This window comes from Vicia villosa, linkage group LG5 (genome assembly GCF_029867415.1).
Source record: "Vicia villosa cultivar HV-30 ecotype Madison, WI linkage group LG5, Vvil1.0, whole genome shotgun sequence".
Classification (NCBI taxonomy): Eukaryota; Viridiplantae; Streptophyta; class Magnoliopsida; order Fabales; family Fabaceae; genus Vicia; species Vicia villosa.
The window spans coordinates 108,955,037-108,966,204 of NC_081184.1; the positions used below are offsets into that span (position 1 = coordinate 108,955,037).

General features: G+C 36.6%; 1 protein-coding gene across 2 annotated transcripts; it reads left to right on the forward strand.

Moving 5' to 3' along the window:
* The first annotated feature begins 3,156 nt into the window (after positions 1-3,156).
* On the forward strand, positions 3,157-10,856 carry LOC131601986 (protein transport protein SEC24 A-like). 2 transcript variants are annotated; one of them, XM_058873929.1, is made up of 14 exons: positions 3,157-3,316; positions 4,192-5,289; positions 5,373-5,511; positions 6,020-6,210; positions 6,971-7,078; positions 7,186-7,389; positions 7,682-7,913; positions 8,398-8,547; positions 8,697-8,853; positions 9,008-9,135; positions 9,234-9,556; positions 9,637-9,825; positions 9,902-10,236; positions 10,351-10,856. In XM_058873929.1, exons 2-13 carry the CDS (start codon positions 4,261-4,263, stop codon positions 10,127-10,129), a joined length of 3,078 nt encoding a protein of 1,025 aa, XP_058729912.1. In that variant the 5' UTR covers positions 3,157-3,316; positions 4,192-4,260; the 3' UTR covers positions 10,130-10,236; positions 10,351-10,856. The 2 variants fall into 2 exon arrangements, with proteins under 2 accessions (XP_058729912.1, XP_058729911.1); XM_058873928.1 differs by lacking the exon at positions 3,157-3,316 and having other exon boundaries at positions 3,743-5,289.
* Positions 10,857-11,168: the final 312 nt, after the last annotated feature.

Sequence of the window (11,168 nt, forward strand, 5' to 3'; positions counted from 1 at the left end):
TTAGTTGAAAATTAGAAGTATTAAAATAAATTATAACATTTAAAGAGTATAATGAGGATAATGGATTGTATAAAACTCATACAACATTGATTAGTGTAGTTTGTTCTTCTAATATAACTTAATTTTTCATATTGTTGATTTCTAAACCAGATTGAAAGGTTATATGTTTAGTGAGAAATTGGTGAAATAAGCATTCCACATAATATAATAACCTCAAGTGAACATATCACCACAAATGGAATTTATAATCGTGGTGAAATATTATGCGCTAAGTAATTCACTACGGTTCAAAGGAACAACCATGGTAAAATGTTGAGAAATCGACCAAAATGCTGATACTGGGCATCGAACCCCTGACCTCAACCTATTACTACGGTTGATTTCTATAAATATAGTGATATTTCACGCGCTACTATGTTTTTACGAAGGCTACTAGACCGTGGTGGTAAAGAGGGCACATACTACCATACCCTTCGTTACCATCCATGGATCGTGGTGGAATCATTCTCCTTAATTATGGTAAAATGTTCTTTTTGCAGTAGTGAAGGATCCAAAAAATCTTATCTTTCATGGTAGTTTTTCACCAAAGAAAATGTCTTTGAAATCTAATTAGACTCTTCCACACTTTAACAGGCGTTTAAAGGAAGGAAATGAAGAAAAATGAGTATAGAGTTAAGGACTAAGTTTTATAAAACAAAATTAATCAATGGATTAATGCTGATTAGAAGCCTCAAATACTTAAATCGTAGGGATTCCTATTTGTAGGAATACTCCCACCACAACTCAAAAGTTTGATCGACATTAACCCTCATCAGGCGGTTTTACGGGGCTTCGAGCGTGTGTTTGGACTGAGCATTAATTTCAATAAAAGTAGGTTGTATGGCATTAATATTGGGGAGGAAGTTCTGGTGGCAGCTGCTAATTTTCTTCCTTGTGATATTGGCAGCATGCCTTTTCTTTTTCTTCGCCTCCCTGTAGGTGCAAATCATAGGAGAAAAGAAACTTGGAAACCTGTTTTCAACAAATTGACTAAAAGGTTGGCATCTTGGCAGGGTAAGCATATCTCACTCGGAGGTAAGGTAACGCTTTTAAATTCGGTCCTCAATAATATACCGATTTTTTGGTTATCTTTCTTCAAAGCTCCTAGGGTTGTGTGGGAGGAAATCATTAGAATTCAACGTTCTTTTCTGTGGGGTAATCCGATGGAAGAAAAAAGGAAGATGGCGTGGGTTAGTTGGGACAAAGTGTGTTTGTCCAAAGAAGATGGAGGATTGGGTGTTAAGAATGTAGAATTGTTCAATCTTGCACTTACTAGTAAGTGGGGCTGGAGATGTATTGCGGATAGGAAGTGTGTTTGGTCTGACATTATGAAGCTTAGATATGGCGCTAGTGAGCATTGTATTCACGACGAAATTTCGAATAATAGCTTGAAAAAAAAATCTCTTTGGTGGCGTGATATTAGAGCTGTTTGTAGGAGTAAAGGAAATGAAAAATATTGGTTTTTGGATGTTGTCTCGCAATGCTGGTGGATCAGTTGGGTGGGGCAGCGGGAGTGAGGATTTCTCTGTCAAAGACGCCTATAACAGATTGTATGCAACGCTGAGTGGAGATAATAGATTGGGGGAGTTCAAGGTTCATGCTATCCATAATGTGTGGAGGACAAAGGTTCCCGAGAATATCAAGTGCTTTGGATGGCGGTTTATTCTTAATAGCCTTCCTACTAGAGAAGAATTACGGTGAAGAGGTGTTCTTCGTGGATCGAATCGGGTAGCTTGTCCTTTATGTAACCTTGATACTGAATCGAAAGAACATCTGTTCTTTCATTGTGTTGAATCCGACAAGGTTTGGAAGGTGGTTCTATGATGGCTGCTAGGAGAAGACATGGCTATTGGAATCAAAAACCTGGAGCTTGACGTCTTAGAGCGCATTGCTAATTGTTTGGAGGTGTGTGTTTGTGCGCCTTTTGTCGATTTTTTCTGGTTGCTCGTTTCTTGGAATATTTGGAGAGCTAGAAATGACTTGATTTTCTCCAATAAGGCATGGGATGTGTCGGGGTGGTGAATTGTATAAAATCAATGGGGTGGGACTAGTTTTCATTTATTGCTAACAAAGGGCTAGAGTGCGATCGGGGCATTTGGTTGGCTAACCCGTCTAGCTTGGTGGGCTTTTAGTTGTTTGTCTTATTTGTATTGGGCTGGTTTTTTGTCTTTCTTTTTAGGCACCCCTTGTGTTATTTAATACAAAGTTGTTTATCAAAAAAAAAATTAATTCTTAACAAAATTCACTTGCAAACTTGAAGAAATCTAAAAAATTCGAAGGATTGATTTAATTATGCAAAGATTATCAACGTTTATCTCCCCAAAAATAAAAGTATCATCAGCATATTGAAGATGAGAATCCACGAGATCAGACTCACCTACCTTGAAACTTAAAAAAAATACCAAGCTCTACAACTCTAAAAAATAGCTTACACAATCCCTTTGCAACCATGAGGAAGAGAAACTGAGCAAAAGCATCAAAAAGTAAATTTTCGGTACCGCAAAGTAAATTTCTAGCACCTCTTTTTGACCGATACCAGAAATTCTTTGTTTTTTACAAAATTCCGGTATCCATTACTGAAAATTTCAAAATTTCCCGTGCAATTTATCGAAGATTTTAAAAATTCCGGTAATTTTACAAAATTCATTACCCCGTCTCGAAAATTTCACGAACTTCCGGTAGAAAACCACTACAGAAATTTCTTTAAAACCTGAAATTTCTGGTATGGCACATGAAGTTTTATTTCTTTAACTGCTGCTACATACTGGAAATTTGAAATATTCGCTACCGAAAATTTTAAATTTCTGGTATATAGCATAAGGCACGGTAAATTGGTAAATTCAACAAAATTTTCTATATTTATATGAAATTTTCGGTACGATACCGAAATTAAAAAAAAAACCGGTATTTTACACTGATAATTTAATAAAAACGCCCTACTCAAATGGGGGTCGCAAGATAAATTCTCTAAGTAACCCCCTTTGAATTAAGGCCTGGTAACAAAGCCCACACGAACAGTTACAGATCCACATCCAAAACGAAAATGTCTCGTTACCAAAAGAAACAAAAAAAAAAAACCGTCGCTGATCAACTGAAAAACTGAAAAAGAAAGAAACGGTTAGAGAGTGTTGATCTCTGTAATGCCGAGTAGGATCTCCGTTTCCGTCAATAGCTCGTGTCTTCATTTTCACGCCCGGCAGCAAGTGATAGAAGGATCAAATCTGGTTTTCGATCACAGTGTCTCCGGCAGCGCAACCATCTCCGTCTACTGCATCTGGTTTGTCTTATTTTCACTTGATTTTGGGTACATTTCGGTTGATAATTTTAGATTGGAGTTTTTCAGTCGATTTTATGGACTTTTTTTAGACATTACTTTCGTTTTTTCTTTGTTCATTGTGATTGAGGGAGATAAGAGCGTCCACACCCGAATTAGATCCCGACATTCACACGACAGATAATAATTTTAAGAAAATAAATAAATTAAACCTAATCATAAGTGTCGGTGCTCTTATAATTAGTTTAAAAATTAGTTAAACAGTGGTTATCCCACTATATCATTTTTGGGGTCGGCCGCTGGGCTCCGCTATTTGGGATTGATAACTCTGCACCAACAATAGTTCTAGATGAAGTTGACTTGAGAAATAAATAAAATTAACTTACGAAAGCAGATGAGGCAGATACATGTAGCAGCATAAGAGAAAACTCCATCCTTAAAAAATAAAAAAAAATTGAATAGAAAGCCTAAACTTTTAGTATTTCTTGAAAGATAAATTAGGATTATTTTTTTTAAATTAAGGGTGATTTTAACATCCCTCCCCTTCAAATCACCTCAATTTGGAGGAATGGAAAATCACTCTACAAGGAATTTTAATCCCCTTCTCGCCCCTCCGCTCCTAAAAAGTTGAACCAAACATGTCATAGCTTTTTCAATCTCACAAATGCTTATGTTGTAGATAAGTTCAAATAAGTCAATCCAAACATTACCTAATACTAGTTGAGTGCATAAAAATGATCCAAAGCACTTCATATTCATCTGAGTTCTACTATTGTTGATTTGAACTGTGTTGTGAACTCTGAATTGTAATGTCTTTTGTTGTTTCTCTATATATCAAGCATTGCATGAATCAAAGTTGTTCTTTTATCTTCTAATAGGCTTGGTGATGGGACAAGGTTTTGATCAAATAAAAGCAGAGTGATTTGGATCTTTCTATATTGTAATCTATGGGGACTAAAAACATAGATCGTACAGGCTTCCCTGCAAGACCTGTTTCCATACCTTTTGTTTCTTCCCAGATGCCATCTTTTTCATCTATAGGATTCGCTGCTGCATCGGAGCCTCCTTCTTTCCGACCTACTCCTCCTGAAACCCCCGTGCCATTTTCATTGTCTGGACCTGTGGTTCAACCTGGGGCACCTTGTTTTAGACCTGCACCACCAAGGTTAAATTACCCATCCGAGCCTCTTCCTCCCCCTTCCCCATCATCCAATGTCCCCACAATGCCGGCTGTTGGACCTTTCCAGCATTTTCCAGCACCGTCCTTTTCCTCACCGGCTCAGCCTCCTCTTACACGGGCTGTTACGCCCATGGAACAACAATCATTTCAACCTCCTGCAAATCAAGCACGCCCTTTTCTCTCATCTCTTCCGCCTCCTGCAAATCAAGCACCTCCTTTATTCCCATCTCTTCCGCCTCAGCCGCAAATGCCTAATGTTCCAATGGAATCTCCACCTATTGGTTCAAATGTTCCCCCTCCTTCTCAATATCAGCCATCTTTTCCTGGATACACCCATATGCAGCCTGGTGCTGAAATGCATGCTCCACCTATGCATTCCTCTATTCCTGCTAATCAAGGAAATTATGGACCTGCAGCATCTTCTCCTTTTAAACCTCATCAAGGAGGATACATTCCATCATTTCCAATGGCTAATCCACTAGGTATCCAGCCTACACAGCAGCCAGGATCAATACCCCCTACTGGTTCCATTCAAGGCTTAACAGAAGACTTCAGTTCAATCACAATGCAAACTCGCCCTGGAACAATGGATCCATTATTTGATCCTAAAGAACTTCCTAGGCCGTTGGATGGTGATGTGAAGCCGACAAATTTGACTGAGATGTATCCCATGAACTGCAGTCTCAAATATCTACGATTCACCACCAGTGGAATTCCTAACTCTCAGTCCTTAGCTTCAAGGTGGCATCTGCCTCTTGGAGCAGTAATATGTCCGCTTGCCGAATCTCCTGATGGGGTTAGTCAGTGCCTTTATTTACTTGTTTGATGAGCAGTTACATACTGATCACGTTATTTACCTTTGTTGTTCTTAATTTTCAGGAAGAGGTGCCTATAATTAATTTTGCTCCAGCTAGTGTTGTGCGCTGTAGAAGATGCCGCACATATGTGAATCCTTATATGACATTTACAGACGTTGGTAGAAAGTTCAGGTGCAATGTATGCACCACGCTTAATGATGGTACTTTTTACTCCCATAGCCGTGTCTTTTCTCTTATTAACTGAAAAGTCTTTAAGGAAGAAAATGGTTGAAATCAAGTTTCAAGTGCTTCTTGCCTGCACATTTGTGTAATAAGCTTTAATTAGAGGCCCTTATAATTCATCAATTTTTGTATCATCGCATTCTATTGGATATGCCCAAAAACACACTTGATAAATAAACGAATGCAAATACTTGATTTGTTTAACTATATAACATGGATTATGGGGCAGTGTCATGGGAGTGCAACTTGCTCTCTGATTTTTCCGAGTCAGCATATTCATTTCAGTTGTGCTGTATATTTATTACTGTCATGACTCATGATATGTGAATTATAGCTCTGCTATGATGTGAAACCAAACAGATTACTTGCAGGCAATTTCCAGAACTAGTATTGAAACCTACTCTTTTTGTGTCAGATATATCATGCATATTATAATTAGTTGAATTGTTTTTCTTAAGATGTTAAACTATTGTGCCATATTTGTAGTTCCTAGTGAATATTATGCACAATTAGATGCCACTGGCCAAAGAATTGATTTGAATCAACGACCCGAGCTTACAAAGGGTACTGTAGAATTTGTTGCCCCAACTGAGTATATGGTGCGGCCTCCTATGCCCCCATTATATTTCTTCCTCATCGATGTTTCTATGTCTGCAGCTAGAAGTGGCATGATTGCGGTAAGCAGTTCATTTCGGGCACAGTGTATAGCTTGTTCTCCATACCGAGTTTTAACCATTAGAGTTTTCAGATTTTTTTTCATGAAAAATAAATAAATTTTACTATTGTGCAACATATGGCCTTATTTTCATGTGAATTAAAGACTTGGTTTTGGCAATCATAAACAAAAGAGTTATGGTTTAATGTATTTTGTCTTAGACTAGTTCATTTGGAGAAGAAAGTGATCTGCATACTAAAAATCTTCTTAATAAGCTTGGTTTTCTTTTTCAGTAAGCTTTATACGTTGTATTTTTTATATAATTTTAATGATTCAAAACTTTCCCCTTTGAGTAATTTAAAAATCTTCTAGGTACATGCTTGATAAAACATGGTTTTGGCGACCATAAACAAGGGTTATGGTTTAATGTATATTTTGTCTTAGACTAGTTCATTTGGAGAAGAAAGTGACCTGCATACTAAAAATCTTCTTAATAAGCTTGGTTTTCTTTTTCACTAAGCTTTATACATTGTATTTTTTATATGATTTTAATGATTCAAAACTTCCCCCTTTGAGTAATTTAGTGATAACTGGAATGTTTGGGTAATTTTTGCATAAGTGATTTACTCGTTGGCAAAGAGTAAATTACTTCTGCAAAATAGTCCTTGCAAAATTACTTCTGCAATTTGTATTTTGGGTTACCAAATAAATGTTTGTCCCAACCATTTTGGAGGTTTAGCCATACTTTATCTTGATTTCTTACGTAACTGTTGGCAACCCAGGTTGTAGCCCAAACAATCAAGTCTTGCTTAGATGAGCTGCCTGGCTTATCACGAACACAAATAGGGTTTGCAACTTTTGACAGCACAATTCATTTTTACAATATGAAGGTTAGTAGAACTAGTAGCTTTTAGTGCACTACCATTGTTAATGTGTTTGTTTCCCTTTTATTAGGCCATGACTTGTACTAATCATTCTATGAATTATGCCTTTGCAGTCATCCTTGACTCAACCACAGATGTTGGTTGTCTCTGATCTGGATGACATATTTATTCCGCTGCCAGATGATCTTCTTGTTAACTTATCTGAATCTAGAAGTGTGGTGGAGAGCTTCCTAGATAGCTTGCCAACTATGTTCCAGGACAATGTTAATCTGGAATCAGCTTTTGGTCCGGCTATTAAGGCTGCTTTAATGGTTATGGTAATTTTTTTATCATACTTACTTTCTATTATGATTATTCTTATCATATGATATAATTTTCAGTTAATTGAAACAGTGTTACTCAGTTACATGTTTAAGAGTTGGAAGGAAAAGGAAGGGGCAGTGTTTGATGATATAGGAGGATGGAAAGAAGGGGAAAGGATCCCCCCCCCCCCCCCCGTGAACACTGTCTGCCTTGAATTTATCGACTTTTGAGTATGTTTTCCAGTACATTTGACAATTTCATTTTTCTTACGCACTACTTTGTTGTGTTCTTTCCGTGCCTATGTAGAGTCAACTTGGAGGGAAATTGTTAATTTTTCAAAATACACTACCATCTCTTGGTATTGGTCGCTTAAAGTTACGTGGAGATGATTCTCATATTTATGGGACAGATAAAGAACATGGTTTGAGACTGCCCGAAGAACCGTTTTACAAGCAAATGGCTGCTGAGTTGTCTAAGTGCCAAATTTCAGCAAATATATATGCATTCAGTGATAAGTACACTGACATAGCCTCCTTAGGTAAAAAATTTATACTACTTCTAACTTTCGCATGTCATATTAGTGCTGAACCTGTTCCTCTGGGTTAGCATTTGGAGAATTTCTGATTGATATCTGATGATTGTTAGTTGCAGCGTTGTATTAGGATAACTTGATGCCGTAAGTTTATGAACTCTAATTGAATGATTGCCATATTTTTCCCCTGATGGTCTCGTGATTAAAGATGTGTGGAATTTCAACTGAAACACTCATTCTTGGATTTAGTAAAAAAAATTCCTGTTAATGCTCAAAATGAACTCACAAGTTATATGTTAATTTGTAGTAGTTATATCTTTAGATAATGCATCCCTTTTTCCGATGTAATTCTGTTCGATTTTATTGTTTTACAATAATTCTGTTTGATATTGTTTTCTCAGAATTTGTGATCCTCTAAGCCTATAGTCGTGCATGCTAATGATCTTATACACTAAGTAAATTATGTATATATGATTTTTTGTCTGTTTAGGAACTCTGGCAAAGTACACTGCTGGTCATGTGTATTATTATCCAGCTTTCCAATCATCTATTCATGGGGAGAAGTTGAGACATGAATTAAGAAGAGACCTCACAAGAGAGACTGCATGGGAAGCTGTAATGCGTGTTAGATGTGGAAAAGGTTTGTGTATTCGTTATGTCTTGGAAATATGTACCTTCCTTGCCTCCTTTTATTTATCTTAGGTTTTATACAATGTGTATATAAAATTACATATATGATTGAACAGACACACTTACAAAATCCATTGCTAATAATTGTCTTGCTTCTAGGTGTTCGTGTCACGACTTATCATGGAAACTTCATGCTAAAGTCCACAGATTTGTTGGCACTTCCAGCTGTAGATTGTGATAAAGCCTTTGCCATGCAGTTAACACTTGAAGAAACATTGTTGACAACTCAGACAGTTTATTTTCAAGTTGCATTGCTGTATCCTTTCTTGAATAGTTCATAAGACGAGTCCTAATATTGAGGAGCTTTATTTTGATAGACAATGTTGAATCATATGTTTCGTGATAGTACTATTCAAAGAGGAAAACACAATAACCTTCTTGGAGAAAGTTTCTTCCCTAACAACAAAAAGTTATACTGCATCTTGTGGAGAAAGGCGTATAAGAGTACACACGATGGCACTGCCAGTAGTTACAGACTTGGCTGATATCTATCGTTTGGCTGATACTGGTGCAATTGTATCTCTGTTTAGTAGGTTAGGTAGGATAAAAAACACTTCTAGACTCGTGTTCTAGTAGTGACATCATAGGTGATAGATATGTTTGTTTCTATCTTATACAGTTCTTTGATATTTGTAGCATTTGAGAAAACATTGTCCCATAAACTGGAAGATGCACGAAGTGCGTTGCAACTGAGAATTGTGAAAGCCCTGAAGGAGTATCGAAATATTTATGCTTTGCATAATCGCTCGGCCAACAGAATGATATATCCTGAGTCTTTAAAATTCCTAATGTTGTATGGATTAGCTCTTTATAGATCAATGGCTCTACGTGGAGGGTATGGCGATGTTCCACTGGATGAACGATGTGCAGCGGGACATACAATGATGGCTCTTCCTATAAAAAGATTGTTGAAACTTCTATATCCTAGTTTCATTCGACTTGATGAATATCTTCTGAAGGTGTGTATTTTGCCTTTTTAAATTTACCAATGAAACGGTTTCACTGTCAGATCCTTGAATTATTTCTGTTTGTGTTCCAGGCATCCGTACAGGCTGATGACTTCAAAATTATCGAGAGAAGGTTACCTTTGACTAGGGAAAGCTTAGACTCTAGGGGCCTTTATATATACGATGATGGCTTCAAGTTCAATATATGGTTTGGTACAGTGATTTCACCTGATATTGCAAAGAATTTACTTGGATCGGATTTTGCGGGAGAATTATCAAAGGTCTTGTATATTCTTGCTGCCAAAATTTGAAATCCATCTGCTTCTTCTGCATGTATAATTTGCTTCTTTATAACAGGCTACTCTCAAAGAGCATAACAATGAAATGTCGAGGAGGCTGATTAGGGTACTCGAAAAATTAAGAAATAGTGATCAAGCATATTACCAGTTGTGCCACCTAGTGAGGCAAGGTGAACAGCCCAAAGAAGGATTCCTCCTTCTTGCAAACCTTGTGGAGGACCAGATGGGCGGCAATGGTGGGTACGCTGATTGGATGCTACAGATATCCCGACAAGTGCAACACTGATAATACATAGGTACAGACTGTCATCTTTATTAGGGGTAGTAACAACAGGCATGCTGATTTGATGCTACAGACATCCCGACAACACGTGCAATACTCAAAATATATAGGTACGGACTGTAATCTTTGTTACAAAGTTTTAGGTAAAATGCAGTGAACACTACTGCATTTTACCTTGTGAATAATCATGTATTTACTTTATATACTGAATTCTCTTTTGACAGCTTCCCTAGCAGGATAAGCAGGGTTTTGTCAGACTTCTGTCTCAAAAAAGAAGAGTATTTCTTTCTGCATTAAAAATAAACTGAATCTAGCCTTTGCAGTGCATGGTGAAGGGTAGTTTCATGACTTGGCTAGTTCGTCATTGTGACCCCTTAGAAGGAAGCTTCTATGAGACTTTTGGTTCAACCTTGAATGATAGATGAACTCTACCGTGGTGATTGAACAGCCGTTGATAGAGGAAAATGAAGTAAAGAAACAATTTAGGTGCATGTATTTTTTCCTTGCGATACAAGTTTGACTCATTCTGCTGTTAGTGTGTGGCTGATTCAGTCATTTTTGTAGAAAAAGAAAGTAGACAGAAAGAAAGAGATGACACGGTAAAATTAGTCTGCAAGATATGAATTTTGTTTGGTTACTATTATGATTATTTACTTTGATATTTTTTGTTTGAAACTGTTGTCTTTCTTTGTGATTTAGAGTATGTTTTACTCCTGCTGTCTTAATTGAAAGAAGAAAAAAAAATTGATTAAATATAATATTTTTTGTTATTTCATATTTATAAACTAACTCTTATGCTGTTCTCTCCCTTTTTTTATTTTTCAATTTCTCATTGTATTCTTATGCCTTTTATTAAAGTTTTTGGCAAAATTAAATACAATATGTTTTTAGAGATATATCTCCAAACGCACTAAATTTATATTTTTTTTTTTTTTAAATTTAGTTCAGAGATACATCTCTAAATTTTCCAAAGATTAATTCAGACATGTATTTTCAAAGATACTATTTATTCTAATTACCATCAACTTCTCAACAAAAAATG